At 59.9% G+C, this 20,866-nt stretch overlaps 2 protein-coding genes across 6 annotated transcripts in view; one reads left to right on the top strand and one right to left on the bottom strand.

Moving 5' to 3' along the window:
* Positions 1 to 1,409: 1,409 nt before the first annotated feature.
* On the top strand, positions 1,410 to 6,221 carry ATP4B (ATPase H+/K+ transporting subunit beta). The gene is made up of 7 exons (XM_032611617.1): positions 1,410 to 1,530; positions 1,957 to 2,085; positions 2,992 to 3,105; positions 3,222 to 3,421; positions 4,200 to 4,256; positions 5,441 to 5,539; positions 6,060 to 6,221. The coding sequence occupies exons 1-7, from the start codon at positions 1,419 to 1,421 to the stop codon at positions 6,219 to 6,221; spliced, it is 873 nt and encodes a 290-aa protein (XP_032467508.1). The 5' UTR covers positions 1,410 to 1,418.
* A 2,574-nt stretch (positions 6,222 to 8,795) lies between these two features.
* The window catches only part of TFDP1 (transcription factor Dp-1), a 30,227-nt gene continuing 18,156 nt past the window's right edge, over positions 8,796 to 20,866 (bottom strand). For 3 of the 5 annotated variants that reach the window (XM_032611388.1, XM_032611391.1, XM_032611390.1), the window contains exons 4-12: positions 19,784 to 19,890; positions 17,076 to 17,197; positions 15,913 to 16,078; positions 15,390 to 15,533; positions 14,819 to 14,887; positions 14,433 to 14,584; positions 13,839 to 14,005; positions 12,812 to 12,890; positions 8,796 to 9,946 (exon numbers count right to left, since the gene is read on the bottom strand). In XM_032611388.1, coding sequence (XP_032467279.1) covers positions 9,799 to 9,946; positions 12,812 to 12,890; positions 13,839 to 14,005; positions 14,433 to 14,584; positions 14,819 to 14,887; positions 15,390 to 15,533; positions 15,913 to 16,078; positions 17,076 to 17,197; positions 19,784 to 19,890 — 1,154 coding nt within the window. In that variant the 3' untranslated portion in view covers positions 8,796 to 9,798. Of the gene's footprint in view, positions 9,947 to 12,811; positions 14,006 to 14,432; positions 14,585 to 14,818; positions 14,888 to 15,389; positions 15,534 to 15,912; positions 16,079 to 17,075; positions 17,198 to 19,783; positions 19,891 to 20,866 lie in introns of all 5 variants that reach the window. The other 2 variants (XM_032611387.1, XR_004346688.1) reach the window with 2 other exon arrangements.

Here is a 20,866-nt window from a genome sequence, read left to right as displayed (position 1 = left end):
CCCAGACCCACAGGCTGTGGACAGTGAGACCGCAGCCTAAGGCCACACTCTGTGTTTTTACCGCCCTGACGTTTCAAAGCTGTGAAGGGGAACAGCGTGAAGGAAAATGCCTAGGATTGGTCCATTAAGAAACTATGAGTCCAAGCTAAAATGCTGCGATTCCGTTTTGCTGACAAACTCTAAGTCATCCTAAAGAAAATAAACATAATGGCTAGAGGGCTTTTCACTATCTTTATCCCCGAAGAACACTTCCAATTTGGCTACGTGGGTCCCTCAGAGGGAAAGTGACAATGGATGGACACCCAGCTCTTTGTTTACAATCCCCACCCTTTCAGTCGGGTCCTGACTTAGATACTTGTAAAGACGACGCCTCGGTGCCATATCCTGTTTGCCCGGCGCTGTGCTTTCCTCCTAATCTCAGAGATGGGCCCCAGCTATGTAGACCGCCAAGGCTGCTTGGTTCTGGCCACGCATCAGGAGGTCCGGGGACTCGTAGCTGTCCAGACGCTCAGGCCGCCCGGCAGGTCAGCTCCCTCAGAAACTCGGGGGCGGGACAGGCGTCTCAGGTTTTCAAGGCGCCCCAGGTGGGTTGGACGTGCTGCCAGGCTGAGCGTCCCCTGCCGAGACACTGCCACAGTCCTGCAGCCACAAGCAAGGCCCACGGGAGCTCCCAGGTCCACTGGGTCCCCGCGGGGTCAGAATCTGCATTTCGCCCGGGGACCGACGTGCATTCGGTTCTGAAAACACTTCTACATTGTATGGCTGTGAATTCCTCCGTGGACACAAAGTCCTACAGGGCCCCAACACTGGCTCTCAGAGGACACCACGCTCGTCACCGAAGCTCAGCTCAAGAGCGACGGGAGCCCCTGCGGCCCCGCGTCCGGCAGCCCCGGGCACCGGCAGGCTTGGCTCTCCAGCACCAGGACTGACAGCGGCAGGAGCCCCCCACCCCCACCCCGCCGGGGTCCCAGCCATCGCCTCATCATGGCCTCGGGCGCCTGCTGCAATCAGCGCAGAGCAGGGAGCACTTCGGCAGCGGCTGAGCGTCAGGGTCCAGGCCCCGCCTCGTGCAGACCGCTCTCTTCACACCTCCCTCCCCAAGGAGGTGCGAGTGGGCAGAGCTGAGCACCTGGCAGGCCTCCTTGCTCATAATCAGAGCAGATAAGGCTCTGGGCCAAGGGCACCCGAGAGGAGGAGTGAGCCACCCTGATTTGCCCAGGGAGGGGGTGGAGGGGCACCTGACGGCAGTGGAACCTGCCAGGCCTGCCCGGGCGTCGGCGCTTGACAGCCGAGCAGCGATAACACCCTGCTGGGCTCGCCCCGGAACCCAGAGCCGCAGTGCCCTTGACCTCTGAGGGGGAGACCATAAAACCCAAGGGGACGTCCTCCCCCCAGTGTCCCTGGGCAGGAGCGGGGTGATGGCGGCACTGCAGGAGAAGAAGTCATGCAGCCAGAGGATGGAGGAGTTCCGGCACTACTGCTGGAACCCGGACACGGGCCAGATGCTGGGCCGGACGCTGTCCCGCTGGGGTCCGTGCGGCAGGGCGGGGGCGCCAGGGGAGGGCAGTGCCCAGACGCAGGCCCTGGCCGGCCTCTCCTCCCCCACTGGGTGATTCCAAAGGCCCCCCTCAGCCCCGACACCCGCCGACAACGGGCACCTGAGAGCAGCTGAGGATCAGCCCCAAAGGCTCAGCCTTAGATTTGAGAAGAGCAGTTTTAAAGCTATGTTCCTAAAACTGTAATTTTTTAAAAGGCTTTTAAGTTAAGGGGTGCAGGGTTATCGAGGTGATGAGAATGGTCTGGAACCAGATAGCGGGACGGGTGCCCAGCGCCGTGCGTGAACGTACCCGACACCAGTGCAACGCTCACCCTGAGAGGTGACGCGTTTGGTGAGCTGCACGCGTGTTCCCCGCACCCAAGCAGCTGTCGCCGCGTCTGACCCGCCTCTTCCCGCAGTGTGGATCAGCCTCTACTACGTGGCCTTCTACGTGGTCATGACCGGCATCTTCGCCCTGTGCATCTACGTGCTGATGTGCACGGTCGACCCGTACACTCCCGACTACCAGGACCAGCTCAAGTCACCAGGTACCGGGCGTCGGGCCCCGCTCTGCCCTGGGCTGCCGGGTCGGGACGCAGCCCCTCGGGGAGGATGCCGGGGAGGACGGTCACCAGGGGATCAGGAAGGGGGGCGAGGGGCGCTCGGTGCCCGTGTGGCGTCACCGGCACCGAGGCTGCTCTCCTGTGGAGGCCTCGCCTCCCAGGCAGCAAATTAGGTCCAGAGCGTGAGTTTCGTCTAAGTGCAAGGTGGCCCGCGCGACGAGGGGACTGGGCCAGCGCCAAAGAGCAGGAAGTCGCTGGTGACGAGACTCCCAGATCCTGGGGAGGGTGTTCGGACCAAGACTTCCCCACGCAGCCAGCTAACCTGCGGTGCCTGCGAAAAGCAAAAGCAAAGGGCGGGGGGAGAAACGAAGGGAGGAAAGCTTCTTCCAGCCCAGCTACTCAGAGTGGCTGTCACCCCTGCGTCCCTAACTGTTTCTGAGGAAGACACTAACCCGAGGACATCCCACAGAAGCGCTGAGCTGGGTCAGCGCCCGGCGGATCCTCTGCAAATCCTCGTGACAACTGCGGGTCAATTTTTTGAATCAACCAACGGACGAAACATGGAGGATTTCTATGTCGTCTCAGAACAGAACGTAATAGATTACAAACTTGAGAACACACTGTGATAGAATGTGCCCCAAACCCAGAGGCTGGCAGGCAGGCAGGCCTCCTGTGGGAGGGACCCGCAGGCCCTGGCCAGGCCTCGTGGGACGGCGCGGCCCCCCGGCCGACGGGCAGCGTCCCGGGCCCTGCTGGCTGCCAGGGGCAGGGGGACCCTAGAAGGCCTGGCCCCGAAGCGTCCCAGGCACGGCCTCCCCCAGGCCGGGGCCAACCAAACGGCAAACGACCTGATGTACAACCAAATGCCAAGGTGTCACGTCCTTTTTCCAGGGGTGACCTTGAGGCCAGATGTCTACGGCGAGAAGGGCCTGGACATCTCCTACAACGTGTCTGACAACAGGACCTGGACAGGACTAGCGCAGGCCCTGCACCACTTCCTGGCAGGTAGAGTGCAGAATGCACTGCAGTCTCCGTTCTTTCCTCATCTCAGGAACCCCCCGGGGGTGGGGGGCAGAGGGGGCCGCAGCTCGGGCAGGGCCGCAGGCGTGCCTGTCCCCCAGGCTACTCACCCGCGGCCCAGGAGGCCAACATCAACTGCACGTCCGAGAGCTACTTCTTCCAGGAGAGCTTCCTGGCCCCGAACCACACCAAGTTCTCCTGCAAGTTCACAGCAGACATGCTGCAAAACTGCTCGGGCCGGCCGGACCCCACCTTCGGCTTTGAGGAAGGGAAGCCGTGTTTCATTATCAAGATGAACAGGGTGGGTGAGGGGGTCGGAGGTGAGGAGGGAACCGGGCCCCCGCCTCTCCTGCACGCGTGCTGGCCGCGAGCGTGCCTCCCCTGAGACACAACTGGGAGCCGCCATCCGGACCCGCCACCCACTTGACCGTGGCGTCCGCCACCCCCCGAGCCGCAGAGCCCGGGGCAGCCCTGTGTGCACGGCGGCTGGAAGAAGCCGGGCCGCGGTCAGCGCGGGGAGGGCACCTGGGAACCGTCTGAGGACAGGCGCGGAGGGAGGCTGACCGTGAGAACACAGCCAACCACGGGAGGCACGTCCACGCTGCGGGGAGAGGGGACATCTCGGCAGGGCCCCGGGGAGGGTGGGACCTGGCGGCGGGGTGGGGAGGACCTGGCACCATGCTGGCGTCTGCGTGGCACCCTTCATTTTCCTCCCTAAGAGGCCGGGGGGCCACACACTGGCACACCGCGCTGGGCCCCAGGGCCCAGCTGGGCTGCGGTCCCGGCCGCCTGGCTGGTGTGCAGCAAGGGAGGGCGGTGGTCCTCACGAGCCAGGGGGGCACTGCACTGGCCCCTGGGCACCAGCAGACGCATCCGGGGACCGGGCCGTCTGCACAGGTGGGCTCGGGAAGCTCAGACCCCCGTCCAGCTCTGCCACCTGCCGGCCAAGACCACGGCCCCAGCGTGGAGCTTCCGGCTTTGAAGCAGGAGTCGGTACATCCACCCCAGAGCCTCCCTGGCACCCGTCCTCCGCACTCACAGATGGGCACAGAGGCCACGTCCGAACCTTTCCCTTCCAGATCGTCAAGTTTCTCCCCGGCAACAGCACGGCCCCCAGGGTAGACTGCACCTTCCTGGTGAGTGACCGGCCACAGCTGTCTTGTTTAGGAGGGAAGACCTGTGGGAAATACTGATCTGCTTTTCCTTAAAATCATCCCAACCGTCGGCCTAAGCCGCCAGGGGCGCGAATCGCAGGAACCTTCACTTAAGAGTGGTTTTATCCCGGGGGATTAAAAACCCGGTAAGAATTATCAAGAAAAAATGTTCTGTATGGTATTGCAAGATGCCAAATGGCACAGCTACGTGATCCTGGAGAGTAAAGGTTTACACTGTCTCTGGAAAAAGCAACCTGGTAAGAAAAACAACGCTCGTCACCGTTTTGCTTCAAAAAGCATTTGGGACGGTGTATCACTGACGTGCTTCAAAATGTCTGTGGCTATTTGGAAAAACCAAGGCACATCTACTACTGCCTTGTCCTTTTTACTGGCTTATTTACAAAAATATGCAAGTTACCGACAGCTACTGCTGTCTGGCAGCGCGTGTACAGAAATGCTGCCAACAGTTGCCATTAATTTAGTCCAGTTTTTCCCAAAACATGTTTTTAAGTACAACATGAAAAAACTAAATTTGTCTTCGTTGAATATTTTCTAAAGTTTGTTTCCACAATCACGCCCTCAGCCAGGGCTCTCTGCCGTCAGCACGGGTGCCCCACTGGGGTGACCACCCGGCCCCCCGCCCAAAGCCTGCAGTCTCCCCGGAGCGCAGCGTTCGTCCTGTTTTGCTTTTCCTTTTTGAGTTTCCTCGACCACGCATGTGTAGGCTGACCCGGGATCTGCACAGACACCAAAGTACCCTTCCTCTGCCCTCGGACGAGCTCAAGCCGTCGGGCAAGTCGCTGGCTCTGACAGTGAAAGGAAGCAAACCCCACGGCAGCGTGTGGGTCCTTCCCCAGTCTCGGCAGATCAGCCGCCAGGCCTCGTGGGCCTTCATTCCCACACGCTCAGCTCTGTCACCTTTGTTATCCTAGGAGGGTTTAAAATGGAGAAAACCACAAGCTTGAAAAGTCACCCGGGGTCCTGCAACCTAACAAATTACACCCTTCATGGATTCTTGGCTGATGATAAAGATTAGATCTAGTGCCAACTGCACGTGGTCACGGTGCACACGTGCGCACACACGTGGACCTGCGTGCAGAAGCACGCGTGGCGCGGACACGAGCGCGCCAGATCCGGCCTTTCTCACAGCGGCCTCTCGCCCGCAGGACCAGCACCCGGATGCCCCGGCCCTGCAGGTGGAGTACTTCCCACCCAAAGGCGTCTACAGCCTACACTACTTCCCCTACTACGGGAAGAAGGCCCAGGTACGTGTGCGCCACTGTCCCCCACCGCTGCTCCGGAACCAGACGAAACTGAGCAATCACTAGCAGAAGGGAAGCCCCAAACGTTTCACCTGCAAAAACGAAACAAGGCTGCACGTAGCCCAGCCGGACCGCTTAATCTTCGGGTGCTTCCCAAGCCCCTGTTCTCCCAACTACCTGAAAGCACATCGTTCTCACACAAAATAAATACCGCATCTAACCCTTTACCTTCCAAGGGCCTCCTCAGAAGGCCCTTGGACAACTGCATATCCGTTTAAGATCATTTTCTCCAAATCTCTTGCTTTATCCTCTGCTGTTTTTATATTAATTTTCATCACCTGTAACTTGAAGTCGAACCTGTCGCTTGTCTGTCCCCGCCCCCCGCCCCCCGGGCCAAGTCTCCTCGGTTCTAGGCAGGGAGGCATCTGTGTCCCAGTGAGTCCCGGGCGGCTCTCGGGCGACGTGAGAGCACCCAGCCGAGCGCCCGGCCGCCCTCGACGGTCCTAACGCACATCCACCTCAGCCCCACTACAGCAACCCGCTGGTGGCCGCGAAGCTTCTCAACGCCCCCGCGAACAGGGAGGTCGCCATCGTGTGCAAGATCCTGGCGGAGCACGTGACCTTCGACAACCCCCATGACCCCTACGAGGGGAGGGTGGAGTTCAAGCTTAAAATCCAGAGGTAGAGGAGCCAGGCGGCGGGCCCCCAGGTGCAGCTAAACCCGGCCCCCGAGGCAGCTCCGCACCAGACAGGCCCCCGTGCGCCCAGCCCTCGGAGCCAGACTCCCGTGAAACCTCTGTCGCTTTTTAGGTAGAACTGCAGCCACGCTAAAAACGCTGGGCTAACACGGTGACCCTAAGGCAGCAGCTGCGCAACTAAGAAGACCCCAAAAGGACTCATCTCTTCCGCGCGGACATCACCTTTCCTGCTGTAATTTATTTTTTCTGTACGTTAGTATGAAGACCGGGAGTGCGTTGATATGAAACGCGACTTCGGATTTCACGCATTCTGGTTGCCGGCTTTAAAAAACACAATTCCTAAACTATAAAAATCAAGCCTATTAAATTCACTCTTGATCTATATAAAAGAGTCGTGTCTCTCCTGATGAGGGGGAAGAATTTACCAAAAACTCAACCTAACAAATTCAGTTAACTAAATTAACTGAAAAGAATTAACTAAAATTAATGAACTAAAAAACCTCTCCCTTTAACACTTTCAGTTGCAAGTCGGGGACATTACAAACCGGAGCGGGAGGGGCTGCCCCGAGAGCGCACAGTTCTGGGACGTAAGGGTGTCCCCACACAGCGGAGCCCAAACCCCAGAGGAGACCTTGCTCGGAGCACAGTCTCCCCTCCGGGGCAGCGGGGGAGGGGGCGGTCTGCAGCCCCAGGCCATTCAGAAAACCCATTCTGTCCCAAGGACAAACCTGCTCTCACCTGTCGCCCACTTTTCACCCCACCCGGAGCTGGCAGCCCAGAGTCCTAACCCCACGGAAGAAGCCCCGCAGAGGCTCAGGGGACAGGGGACCCGCCGCCCAGCCCCGAAGGCCACCAGGGCCCAGGGTACGGGTATCTCTGCTCCGCGTTGCCGACCCCACCGGCAAAAACCCTGAGCCACCTGGGAAGTGCCACGTCAGGCCAGAGATCAGGCCACCTCAGGGATGTCACGACACACTGGAGGTCAGAGGTCCAGCCACCCCAGAAGAGACACCGAGGCCTCGATGGGGGTGGGCAGTGGGGCGCACGTCGCGGGGTCCAAGCACAGCAGGCTGCCTGCCTCGGGGTCCCTCCTCCGGCTGCCCTGGGAGGCCGAGGCTGCTGATCCCATTTCACAGGGAAGGAAACAGGCGCAGCAGCTCGAGGGGCTGCCCCCCCGCGGGGGGGGGCAGGGGACAGGGAACCTCAGAGCCGGCCACCCGCCGACCACAAAGCGCCCCTTGGAAAGAAGTGCTAGAACCTTCCGTCAAGTTGCTGTCGAATACATGGAACAACCAGCACTTGGGGGAGGGGTGGCACAGGCTCTGGGGTCAGAGGTCCGAGGCCTAGGTTCGAGTCCGGACGTTCCTCCACTGCTGAGCCAACGCCCAGGGTCAGTACTCGGCCCAAGTGGCCACAGGCCTCCTGGTTTGCAGAACCCCACTACTCACCAGCTTGTAAGACGTGAACTTTGGAATCGAACACCTCCCCTAGAGGTCACAGACCACACCGCAGGGAAGCGGGCGTGGAAGGACGCAGGCTGGACCCCCTGACGGGTGATGCTCCGGGATGGCTGGGCCTCAGCTGAGCACCTACCAGGAAGAGCAGGAGAGGCGACGGTGCCAGAACCTCGTCCCCTGCCCAAGGCGCTCCCGCGGCAACGGAACCCGCAGACGCTCGGTCACCTGCGTCACCACCGGTGGAAGGTCGGTGTCGGGGGTCTCGTGCCCACGCCCGGGTGCCCAGCTTGGCCAGACCCGCCCGGGTGCCCTGGAGGAGGAGAGGCAGCAGGGGCGCAGCTGCAGGGGACTCGGCCGGAGACGCGGGGCTGGCCGTGTCCTCAGCGCACGGCCGCTGACACTGGCCCTGTCTCTCCAGCCACAGCCCTCAGGACACTTCAGTCAGCCACAGTCAGGAAGAAAGGAGGAACTGCCACAGCCCTCAGGAGACACGACTCTGCCCAAGGCCGCAACCATGCACCGCAGCACTCACGGATGCCTTAGACCAACGTGAATAAAACACTGAGCTGCCCCATCTTACCTTACAATCTGACTCTTTTTCCGAAAGTCTAATCCGTAAAATCTGACTCTGCTTCTAGGATCCGGGAGAAAGGCAGGGAACGCCCTCGGCCTGGCTCTCTCACCATGGGCGTGTCCGCGAGGGCATCCAGCCTGAGTCCCTCCGCCCCCTGCTTCCCTGGGGCGCTTCGTGACCTTTCGGGGATGTGTGTGCTTGCAAAGTTCACGTTTTGTAAGGACTCGCACGTTAAAGGCCGTGGGTACGTTTCTTCTAAAAGCAAGGCAAAGCACAAACTCTCTCCCCACCCCTGGCCGCGTCCCCGGGACCTCCTTCCTCGGCCCCGCCGCCGGGCAGCGGCAGGACAGGCCGGGGGCCTCGGCGGGTCCTGTGTGCACTGCCGGGCCTGGACCCTCTCCTCCCTCCAGAGAAGGGCCCGGCTGACGGGAGAAAATGAGCTCCAGACAGCAATCCCGAATCAGAGGGACACACGACTTGTTTAAAACGCCCATGCGCGCCTTATTAATAAAAACTAACAGTTAAACAAGTCAAACAGTTAAAGTCTCTTTATTCCACAAAATATTACAGAAAAGTCTGTTTGTGTTCCAATAGAAAGACAAGTATTTGAGAACAGGCAGCTAACAGCAACTGTGCAGTTAATGGTTCTTGGTGAATACGTTTTAAAAGAGACTACTGCCTGTCCTGAAATTCCTTTTTCTTTTTATAAAAAAAGAACTATTAAAAATGATTGACAAATTTTGAGTTAAAAAACTGTTAAAACATTCTCTATATTTAATTTCAACTTTATAATAGATTACAGGAAGATGCTTACGAAACAAATACAACATTTGTTTCAGTACATGTCTTTAAATGACAGACTTAGAAGTATGTAAACAACTATATAATAAAAGTTCCCAAACGCTGCCTGTAAGAAATCAGGCACATTTTACCATAAGCAATAAACCACTCCGAGCTCTCAGACAGTCTCCATAGCTGCACCAGCGTGGCAGTAAACTCCTACCAAACCAAACACACAGAAACGAAAAAAGAGCTTCGCAATTCATCAGCTGCAACACAGAGCAAAACCCAAGTAGAAACCCGATGGAGTCACGCAGTCAATATAACTTAAGGGAAATAAGGTCGTAATAAGACGTCGAGAGGCAGAGCCTCGCCATCTGCCGGTTCCGTGGTGCCTCCCCCTCGGCGGCTGCCTCGGGCCCGCCGGGCAGCAGGGCCTGTATCTCCCTCGGCGCGGACAGAGCGCAACGTCTCCGGCAAACTCGGCAAGAACTGTGAAGGGGCGAAATGAACTCTGAATTTAAAAAACAGCAAACGAAAACACAAAATCCAGAAGAGTAAAGAGAGGCCGTGCGTCGGCATCAGACGGTGCAGCTCGTCAGGACCCCGCAGAGAACGGCGCCTTGCTCGTCGGTGGCGCGGGCCGAGCCCCGCGGCTCAGCGAGCTCTTCTCGGGAGGAGGGCAAAAGAAACAGAAAGACCCACGTTCACGGCAGTTCTCCTCCCCAGACGTGTCCCCGGAGCCGGCAGGGCTCAGTCCTCCCCCTCATTCTCGTTGAGGTCCTCGTCCTCGTCGTCGTCCTCCCCAGCGTACGACACGGGGGTCTCCACCCGGGACCCGCTGTACTGCGACCCGCTGGAGCTCGTGGCCAGCGCCCCGTCCGCGCCGTTGGCCAGGTCACTGCAAGGACAGGAGGCGTCAGTGGCGGCGTCTGCGGCGCCAGAGACGGGCCGGCATCCCCGGGAGGTCCGGGTGTTCTCAACTACACGAACAGAAACGGCAAGCCTCACCCCCGTGCAGCACAGAACCCAGCGCCCCCGAGGCTGACGCCACCCGTCACGCCCCCTTCACACATCACCACTGGACGAGGGCCTCCGGCAGGGCCCTGACACTGAGTCCTCCCCATTTATCGTCATGTCGGAAGCGAGGCTCGGGCACACCAACCGGAAAACCCCCGAGACTCTCCTCCCAGGCCTCCGCCTGTGACTTCCCTGACCTCCCTGAAGGCTGGGAGCCGGGGAGTAGAGGGGCACCCAGTGAGCGTGTGCTGGCGTGTGCGTGTGCCCGCTTGTGGAAACGCCACCCCAGGCCCCACCCTCAGCTCCTCTGGCGTCCATGCTGGCCAGGAAGCTGGGGGTGATGGGCGCGTCTCACTGCAGCCTGCGCCTCCAGGACGGCCCCGAGGACCCACGGCTCTTGCAGGTTTTATTCTTTGGAATGCCGCCTGACGATGGCCCCTGGGGTGGGCCCAGGCGGGGACCACGGGCCCAGGGGGCAGAGCTGCGGGGCTGGGCTCTAGAGCAGCCAGGGCTGCCCAGCCCCGTGCCCTCGTCTTCAAATGGGTCGCTGGAACCCACCTGCGTTTGCATCACGCTCCTGGAAGCCTCATCCGGAAACACATGACCACCTCTGGTTGCCACAACTGGGGCGGGGGGGGGGGGGGGGCGGTGCTAGCATCTGAGGCCGAGGGCACAACCCAGTGCCCCACAAGGCACGGGCAGCACCCACAGCAAAGGGTGGTCCGGCCCAAAACGTCAACAGGCCCGCGGGCGAGACCCTGGCCTAGAATGGAGGGGCTTCAGCAGCCAGAATCCTGGGCAAAGACCCCCGGCTTCAGCCACCGCCCGCGTCCCAGCACAGCGCACACGAGACGCGAAGGGTCAGCTGTGGTCAGTTACGGTCCCAGGGCACCAACGGGAGATGGCCACGCCCACCACGAGGGGAGGGAAGGCGACGTTTCTTCTGAGCTACAAGTTGCTCAGGTACCGTCGCAAGTCATTCAGTGTCTTCACGTCTGAGCTGAACAGCAAGGGAAGGCCCCAAAGGGACCCCGACCTAGGGCTACAACTTGACACAGGTCATCCAGGCTCCAGACTCGGAGGAGGCCTGTCTCCATGCGGAGACACAGCGGCACCCCCGGGGGGGCCTCACAGCATCCTCTCTGCGCCCAACCTGCGGCCTTCAACTGCTCTCCACAAAACGGAGGAGCTTACTTGGTAAACCGTGAGTCTGTTTAAAGATAACAGGACATGAAAGGGTCAGAACCACCCTGGAAACGCAGCCGTGATACACTTGAATCAGACGGCACGGGGCAGGGGAGGGTGATGACTGAGTAAAAGGGTTCTTGTCCCGCCACGCAGGTCAGGACCCTGAGAGGCCTGTGGCACCACAGAAAGCCCACAGGGCAGAGCTGCACAGATTCCTAACGTTAAAGGTGTTTTCCCGTTATCAGAAAACCACACGCATGTATCTTGATACCTTTCACTGGTATTTACTGATGCTGCTCTTGGACAAAGTAATCCCACATCTGGGAAAGCCAGCCTGGAGACCAAGCCAGGAAGAGTGGAAAACTGAGCCATCAGGCGGCTCGTTGCAGCTTTTCTTGTAACTGGGAACCACCTAAACGTTCAACCAGAGGGCAGCTCACTGAACAAAAAGGGCCTTTGTAAAAACAGCGTATCCACCACTAAGGTCAGTTTCTCTTCTGAGATGGTAATGGCTTTGCTTCCCTCTTTAGAAAACCTGACGTGAGCCTCTGAAATTTAATCAATAAAAAGAATTTCTTAAAGAGGAACGTTTAGGAAATACCCAAATTCCACCTCTTGGTATAACCAGTGTTCAGATTTTACAGACTGGGCTACACACACAGCAGCAGATTCAGAGTTAAAAACGGAACCAACCTCAGTCCAAATCCAAACAGGTGCAGACACCCTGGGGCCTCCCTCAGCCTCGGAGGTTGACACAGACCCCACGGGCACTGGGGCCCTCACGGGGCGACCCCGCCCCTCCCTCAGGGCCGCACTGTTGCCGGGCCAGCGCCGCACGGGGACCAGAGGACACGGTGCCCACAGAGCCCCCTCGAAGGTGTGCACACGTGACTTATTAGTCAATTCCATTTTGTTGGACCTACACTCTGCTGATTTCACTTACACTTTAGGAACATTTATTGATATTTAGAATTGATATAAATATGTATGACACATAATACTACATAAAAAAGAAAACCACCGTTTTGTCAATACCTAACGTTGGTGTTACTTTACATTTATCTTCAAAAAACTAAGACAAACCCTGAGGTCAGACACTTCTGCTCTGTGGGACTGCTAGGTCAAAAGTCAAATACACATTGATTTAAATGATAAAGCTCCTTCGATAATATCAAATACACTCAATACACGGTGACGTGAAAAAAAGGAACCTTATATGCGTATTGTGACTTCAAGTGTATTAAAAAGAAAAAGAAGAGATGGAGAAACGGCCTCTGTCACTCAGGCTGCGGCCGTGGGGTTCAGGGGGCTTTGCCCGCACCTCACTGAAGTACTTTTCAAAAAAATAAAAGCTGTGTACTACTTTTAACCTTTAGAGGAAAGAAACCAATCAGAAAAAACAAATCTCCTTTGCACAAAGGACGAGCTCTGAGTGACTCTCGGGGGGCATCCGGAGTCGGGGGAGGTCTGCCCTGCTCTGGGCGCCCCGACTCCGGGCGTCCCGCTGCCGCTGACAGTGGCCCCACCACCCCCAGGCCCCGCCGGGGATGGCAGTTACCTGGCAGAGAGCCTCGTGCCGTTGGCAGTTGGAACTGCCGACGTGACAAAGACACCGCCGAGCGATCCCTGAGCCATTTCTGGAAAGAGAAAGAAAAGAAAGCAAATTTCACAAAGCAGAGACCGCAGGAAACAGGCCCACGAGCCGAGACGGGACGGCTCTCCAGGCGAGGCCCCTCGGGCCGCCCGGCGCCATGCCCGCTACCAGCCAGAAGGCAGCCCGCTCGCTGGGCCCGGCCACCGGACCAAGCCTCGCAAAGACAGCACGGAAGTCCTCCCTTTACTTCTTTGAATCGGTGCGGCCACCGACGACGCCACCACTGAGCCACGGAAGGGCAACCGTCACCATAGCACAGAGGCGGGACCCAAGGGGAGGAAGGACCTATGTCGACCCCCGTCCTGGACGCAGCTGTATCGCCAAGAACGGGGGCCGTGGGGAGGGCAGCGGCTGCGTCGAGAGGGGGTGGGAGGCGCCACTTTCACTGGACGCTCTGAGGCCAGACACCCACTTACTCTGAGCCACTTGGGAGCGCTCAGGGAGTAAATCCACACCAGAGGTGCAGGGGCAGCTTCTCCTCTCTCACCACAAAGCCCCTCCCCTCAGCCAAGGAGCCGGCGGAACGGACGCCGGGGACCCCGGAGGCTCCCCACACCTGCCGTCGGGGGCAGGCCCAGGGCTGCTGCCGTGACTAAGCCACTCCCTGGGGTCGGGTCCACGCCTGCCACGCTCCTCACAGACCTGGGGCCCTACCTGGAAGGTGAGATCCTGACGTAACACCTGCACCGTATGAACCACACGGCTCGGCCTTGTCGCCACCCCCCGCCCCCCGTCCCGAGGGGCCACGGCCCCGCCAGATGGCGTCCTGCTGCTGCCGCACCGGCACCCCACAGCCCGCCACCGTCCCACGTCCCACGTCCCATTTGTCTCTGCTCTGGGCAGCGGGCGCGAGCCAGCCCCAGCAGAGGGGCGGGCGTTCCGTCCAGCACGGAGCGGGAGGGGCGGGCGTCCCGCCCAGCACGGAGCGGACCTGTCACGTAGGGTTCCAGCGCCTTCGGCACCAAACTTCTCGCCACCTTCAGGTCGTTGGCGGAGCAACTCCCGGACTCCAGCCCGCAGGCCATCCCCATGCGCTTCAGCACCTCGATGTCATCGTGGATCTCAAACGTGTTGTCGAAATTAAACAGGTACTCAAACCTAGAGGAGAAAGTCACCGTCAGAAGAGCGCCGTCTCCACGACAGAGTTGGACACCTGGCTCGGGGGCCCCGAGCGGGACACCCCACTCACCCCAAACCTCCCTCAGCCACACAACCCACCAACTCAGCACCAGCAACCAGGGAGCGCGGGCGGCACCTACGCAGCCCGGGGCTGCCGGCCGCCCCAGGACGCCCCGGGCTGGTCCCTGAGCACCGCCTGCCGTCCTGACAACACTCCTCCTTCCCAAGGAGCCGCACACTCAGGGAAGGGAGGAGGACACCTGCAAGGTAATTATGCCGAAAAGATCGTACTTGGTGGCTATAAGCTAGACCCGCAGCAAATCAAACAGACGGGCCACCTTCTCTCTGCCCCCGCCCCCCGACCAGGCATCTTCACGCGGCCAAGGCCCTTCCCACCATGACCTACTTGTCGTTGGAAATGCTGCAGTCGATGACCGTCTTCTTGCTGGTGTTCACGATGATGAAAGGCAGGTGGATGACGGAGTTGGCGGGGGGCGGCCGGCTGGCCTGCTGCTCCGCCTGGCGGTTCCTCTGCACCAGGTTCTTAAAGGCGATTTGCTAAAAAGATGCACGATTGACGCGCACCCACACCTGCTGCCACCGGCCACCTAACCCTCCCTGGGCGTCCTCAGCGGCCCTGCCCGGCACCCCCTTAGAGACCAGAGCAGCCGGGGGACGCAAGCCCCAGGCAGCCACCCAGCGGAGAACACGTGTCCAAAACGCAAACACCCGGAGAGGGGCCGACGCCACCAAACAGCAATCACGCTGCCTCCACGGCAGGCACTGCGTTACCTGCAGGATAAGCTCTTGGAGTTGCGACTGTTTCTGCTTTATTCTTTCCAGCCTTCTCTGTCTCTCCACCTTCAAAGACAAGCCATCGACATAAGACATCATCACAACCGGTTTTCACAGCGTATTTTAAAATCCAAGGCAACACAGGGTCACCGAGGAAAGGTCCTCGCCGAAGACGTGTGCCCTGGGCCTGACGGTGGGGCAACAGAAGAACCTAGAACGGGCACAGGCCAGTTTCTCGCTTAAATCTCAAAACTACACAAGCTTCTTCCATCTTCTCGTCTTCTGGACACGGCTATGGTATCTTTTTGAAAACCCCACAAGCTGGGATGCAGAGTTCACCCACACTGGCGGCAACCGCCCCGGACCGGGCCGACGGCCCTGCCACCGGTGTCCGTGGCCCCAGACGGCCGGAGGGTCACCGTCAAGTGGGAAAGCACGGACGTGATCAGGGGCTTCAGGACGCGGGGAGACCTGCCCCCCACCGCCGCCCAAGACACTCAGCAGGCGCCAGTGGTGCAGACGACCGACGCCTGCTAGGAACACGCGGCGGACGCAGGGCTGGAGATACCTCTAGGTTCTGACACTCCTGGGCGGAGTTGGTGGGCAGACCGATCCACTTGATCTCCTTCTTCTCCTTGGAGATGATGTTCATGGCCATCAGCACGTTCAGGGCGTCGTAGACTCGCCGTCTGATGTTCTTCTGGTCGTAAGCCTGGCGGAGACAGAGGGAGATCTCCAGACAGCCCCAAACCCGAACACACTCGAGGCTGTGCACCGTTCGCAGCCCCCGAGAGGCAGCCCCCCGCACGGCCCCGCTCGGCCCGCCAGCCCAGGCAGGGGGCGTCGCCACGGGGAGGTGGCCGACACACGGGGTCGGAGCCAGTGCGCGCTGTGGAAGCGCCGGGGACGCGGGGGCATCACCACACAAGCGGGCCGGGAGACCTTTGGAAGTGCTTTCAGAGCTTCTCTGCATGTCTGAGGCCGTCTGAGACACGGACAGAGGGCCGGGGTGTCCCGCCCCGCCAGCCTCGCGGCCCTGCCGGCCCCGCCGCGCACACCAGCCCCGCCGGCCCCGCCGCGCACACCCTCACCGACTCGTTCGGTAAGATGTGGTTGTCCGCGGCGCTGAACTCTGCCACCAGCTCGTCCGCCACCTCGTTGTAGGACGTGGTCCCCTTCCGCTGCACCTTCTCGCAGACCTTCATGGAGAAATGCCTCAGCCCCTTGCCGTTCTTCTCCCCTTTCCTGCTACGCTTCCTTCAAAGACACAACGGGAGAGCAGTGGCCTCAGCACACAGCGCCAGCCCGGGATCCAGACCCGCCTCCTAGGACTGGCGGGCGCCTCGAGGGGGTCCCGCGGGCTGCGCTCAGCCGAGCAGGGACGGGAGCCTGGCTCCGTCTCCCCATCCAGGGACCTCCTCCTTCCTTTAAAGGCTGGAGAACAAACTCAAGTGGCCGGACCTTACACGTGTACCTTCAGCTCTCGGGAAAAGTGGGGCGCGTGACCCGAAGGGCAGACCCCAGGACACGTCCGATGTGTGTCGGGGTGCCAGACAATGCTGCTTCTTAAAAAGATGTCGACCGACATCGGGGGTCATGAAAGTTCTGCTACACGTCCAGGAATCTGGGGGCAAACGTGAGCCAGTGCAGACACCCTGATGGCCACGTGGCCGCCGGCGCCCAGCGCTGAGGCTGGAGCACTTCCCCTAGGCGGGGAGCCCCAGCGTCCGACCTTCCTGAGTCGCCACAGCGAGGAAACGGTCGCCCCAAGTTTCCAACTGACGAATTGCGGGAGCTGATGATTTTTGCTTTAGAACCAAAAATACAGACACGATTCTACATCTTTGCTTTTGTTTGCTCTCAGGGAAAGTTGCACAGCTGACCTCTGAGTAAAGTCGCTTTCACATCGCTTTGCTTTTGGAGGAAAGGAACAGGGTGGTGTGGCCGTCACACAGGGCTGTCCCCACGGCCACATTTAGCTGTTTAGGAGAAGCTGCTGCGAAACCCGCCACGTTTACTGGGGTTCGAGAAACGGTACCTTCTGGTACAGACAGCGCAAAGTGTGAAAGATACCGCTGCGTTGAGAAGCCAGAGCCCACCCCCAAAACCGCAGTGGAGTCACCACCCCCAAAACCGCAGGGCGGCGCGGTCCACGCGTCTATTCCGGGCACGCGCTGGCCAGGGCCCGATCCTCTGGCGTGCTGGTCGGCCACGTAGCCAGAGGCTGGGGGGTAAATTCTAGGCAAGTGCTCACCCGGCAGACCAAGGTGAGGGGTCTGAAGACTGGTTCTGGGAGACAAAGTGGGTGTTAGGGGTGTGTGGGCTTCCTACCACAATAGTGCTGGGCGCTGCAGGTCTCTGAGGCGTACCAATTACCTACAGTCAGAAAAGACAATTCACAACAGTCAGAATCTCCTTCACACGGTGCTGCCGCTTCATCGCTTCTCGTCCCTACAGCCGCCGCCGAGCTCTATTAACCACAAAGGTCAGAGAACAGCCACGTGGGCACCCAACGGGGACACCTGGAGCCCTGGGCAGCAGGGGACGCCCGGCGGCCTGGCCGGGCCTGGAGACGACTCCGAATGGGACTCCCACGTTCCTCTTTTACTTCCTTTCCTTTCAGTGACAGAAGACAGGATAAAACGCTATGCTTCAGCGGTGCTAAAATGAGGCCCCAAAATGAAGAAAGAAAGGAACGCAGGGCTAGCGAGGCTTGCTGCAGTGCCCCGCCAGGCCACCCAGCCAAGCGGGGAGCCCCGGGCACCCCAGACAGCACAGGGCGGAGGAGAGGCAATGGCACCGGGGCCGCCCCCGACATCCAGACACCCGTCCCCGCACAGGAGGCCTGTCTTCTGACACCAAGCGCTCAGAACTCTGGTCCCATCCATCGACAGTCACACATTAATGGGGACACGGGGACACGGCCTCATCCAGCCACGTAAAATCCTAGCTTCCCAAAGATCTCATGCCAGACCCAGGAAACCACTCAGAGGCACCGTTTCCTGGTGACTGCACGGTGATGTCGCCGAACATGTCAGCACTGGGTCCCTAGCACCGGGCGCGTGGAGAGCAGGCTGCGTCCGGGCTATTTTAAGCTGGACACTCCCACTAGTCCGCTGCTTAGTGGGATAAGGGTTACCTGCCGTGGCCCTGGGACAGCTGACCTGGCACGTTGCAAATTATCCCTAAGCCCAGGTCACCTGTCAATGTTAATGATCCGCAAAAACCACAGAAAGAAAAACAGCTCAGCTGAATCTCATTCTTTTAATTCACGTTCCCAGTGACTGAAGCATCGTCACCGTGTTTTTCAAACCGTAGGTCACTCTCATCCCAAAGACACGCAATCAAATAGCAAGTGCTCTGGAAAGTGAAACAGGATGGAAAAGAGGATGAATCCCCAGAGGTGAGGGTCTCACGGGTGTGCGCTGACAGGGCCCCGGGTCTCGGTGGGAGGCGCGTGCAGCCAAAGCCCGTGGTCACTGGCTTGGGAACCTCAAGACCCGTCCCTCTCAGCACTCAGCCCGCTACGTCCTCAGGAGAGCAGGCTCGGGACGCCGGCCCAGCCCTGCGTGGCCGGCAGAGGCCAGGCTGCTGCCGCTGCCCCCAAGAGGGGTGCCCAGCCTCGGTGTCACTGCCCCACTGTACACAAGTGCCACCCCTAAGGACACCTCCCGTGGGTTCCACTGTTCTGCAAGGAGAACAGCACCAGGGACACAGCAGGCGCCCAACAGGTGCTCACTGCAAGGGCAGCCTCCTTCGACAACACGACAGGTGAGCGGGGAGCACACCCTGGGCTGGCGGGCCACTGCCCACAGCCCCGCAGAGGACACCACAGGTTTTGTCCCCTCACTCCCCTATCTTCACTATTTTCCATGGACTTCCCTCCTGTGGGAACCTGCCAGCTCTTCTGCTTTTAGCCCTGTGTCTGTAGAGATGGACAGGCATCTGTGGCAGGCCAGCTTTAACTCTGAGAATGGGCATTCTGGGAAGAACACATTTCCACAACTAGCTGGGCTCCGAGACGGCTTGGGGCAAGTCAGCAGTGGAACTTCAGGCGGATAAGCTGCAGGTCGGAAAGGCACCGCCAGAAAACTCTTCACGTTAGCTTCCTCCCAACCATTTAAACCGGTACTAACAACAGAACTGTGGCTATAATCACCAAGCTATTCTCAGGCGTGACTCTGCTATAACGTAACGCACAGTACCTATAAAATAAAATGATGTGAATTATAACTTCTATCAAAAGGACATTTATTGAATATCTGTGACGTGCCCAGTAAGGCCTAGGACTCCCACACACCACGGATTTGAAAAATCACAGCGATGCTGCTGAGCAAACGTGGTCCCAGCTCACTGACGGGGAGAGGCCACACAGCTGCCCGGGGCGCCGCCTGGCGGGGCAGTGGGCAATGAACTCCCCTCCTCGCACGGCCCCGTGGAGCCTGTGAGTCCCGTCGGGAAGGGAGCCGCCAAACCTCACAGGTGGAAGCTGACGGGCCCGTGGGAGTACTTGGAGGAGGGGCGACTGGCACAGTCCCAGGAGCGCAGGCCCGCCTCTGACCCCCTCCCATCGGCCAGGATGGGCAGGGAAGCCCACGCCCTGCAGCACCTGACGGCTGGCAGAGCCCTGAGCCCGCCGTGAGGCCCGCATGGACACCAGTCTCGTGTCCCGGGCCGGCGATCGGCCCGCCCTGAGGAGGTCCCAGGCCCGGGAGCGGCCCGCCCGCACCAGCTCGGGCCCAGGAGCACGCGTCACCCCAGGAAACGCCATCAGGGCAGACGCAGGACCAGCGCGGCTGGCGGGGAAGCTGCCCTGGCCTGGCCGGGTCCCGCCGTCCAGCGGCACACACAGGAAGGCCCAAGCCGGGGGAGGGCAAACGGCACTGGTCACGTGCTCCTGAAACCTGCGGGCCCAGGAAGGGAAGCCACAGGGCCAACCGTGCACCACCCTCCCGGCCTTACCACTTGCTGAGCGATGTTGACATTGGACTGTCCGAACGTTTTTGGCAAGAGCTGCTTCCCAAGCGTGTTTACTGTGGAGGGATGAACGGCCACTAAGGACACCACACCTGCAACGCAAGGAGACCAGAGGTCACGCCCTTCCTGAACTGAGGCTCCAAGTACCAGTGTCAGGGTGAAGCTGCTCCTTGGGAGACAGCCTGACTGCCCCCGACCGTGTTAGACCCGCGGTCCGCCGCGAGCACCGCTACAAAGCCCGATGCCCAAATCTGAGGGGGCTGCACCCACGCTGCCACTCTCCCTACGACGACCCCTACCCACCCCTGTGCCCTCGCGTCCAGGGATCGGTGGCTCCGGGGCACCCAGGCCGTCACCAACCTACCCGACCCCTGTGGGCTGTCTGGCCACCGACAGAATGTTCTGCTGGGACCACAGGCCCCGAAGCTAAACGGCTCTTCAAGTCTGCAATTCTAAGACAATTACAGAACTTCACAGTTGGAATTAACTTGTATTCCAACACCTCTCTGTGTGTTGGCAACCTGGCGTAGAAATCCAACGATCTGCTTTTCCTCGAGAAGTAGAATCCGTTTCTGTTTCCAGGAAGAGTGACTTATGAGGAGCTGCCACCTCTTTAAACAGTCAGATAACCTAACACAGAGCTGGGGAAACACCTCAGCGGGGACGGAAACTTTCCTCCCCTCAACACGGGCCCGCTGAGGGCGCTGTGTGCCCAGAACCAGCCTCGGCCCCAGGGATACAACAGTGAACCCCTTGCCCCGCCGACACCAGAGGGCACGCGTGCTCGGGGGAAACCGGCAGGCGGGCCTGGGTGCACAAGCGTCCTGGAAGGGCCGGGACGGTCTCAGGTGAGAAGACATGGATTTCCAGCCCCACTTGAGGGAGGGAGAAAGCCCCGTGTGGACAGGACCCCCCCGGTTCCCCTAAAGCGCACGGGCTCCGGTCCCCGCAGGGTGGGTGGCGGGGGTTCTACGGGCGGGGAGCCTTGCACCAGGCTGCCACCGGAGGGCGTTTTCCTTCACTTCCACCAGGTTCAGCAAGAGGGAGAGACAGGGCCTTCCGTCTGGT

Source organism: Phocoena sinus, chromosome 18 (genome assembly GCF_008692025.1).
Source record: "Phocoena sinus isolate mPhoSin1 chromosome 18, mPhoSin1.pri, whole genome shotgun sequence".
Taxonomy (NCBI): domain Eukaryota; kingdom Metazoa; phylum Chordata; class Mammalia; order Artiodactyla; family Phocoenidae; genus Phocoena; species Phocoena sinus.
This window is presented reverse-complemented; position numbering and strand designations above follow the sequence as displayed.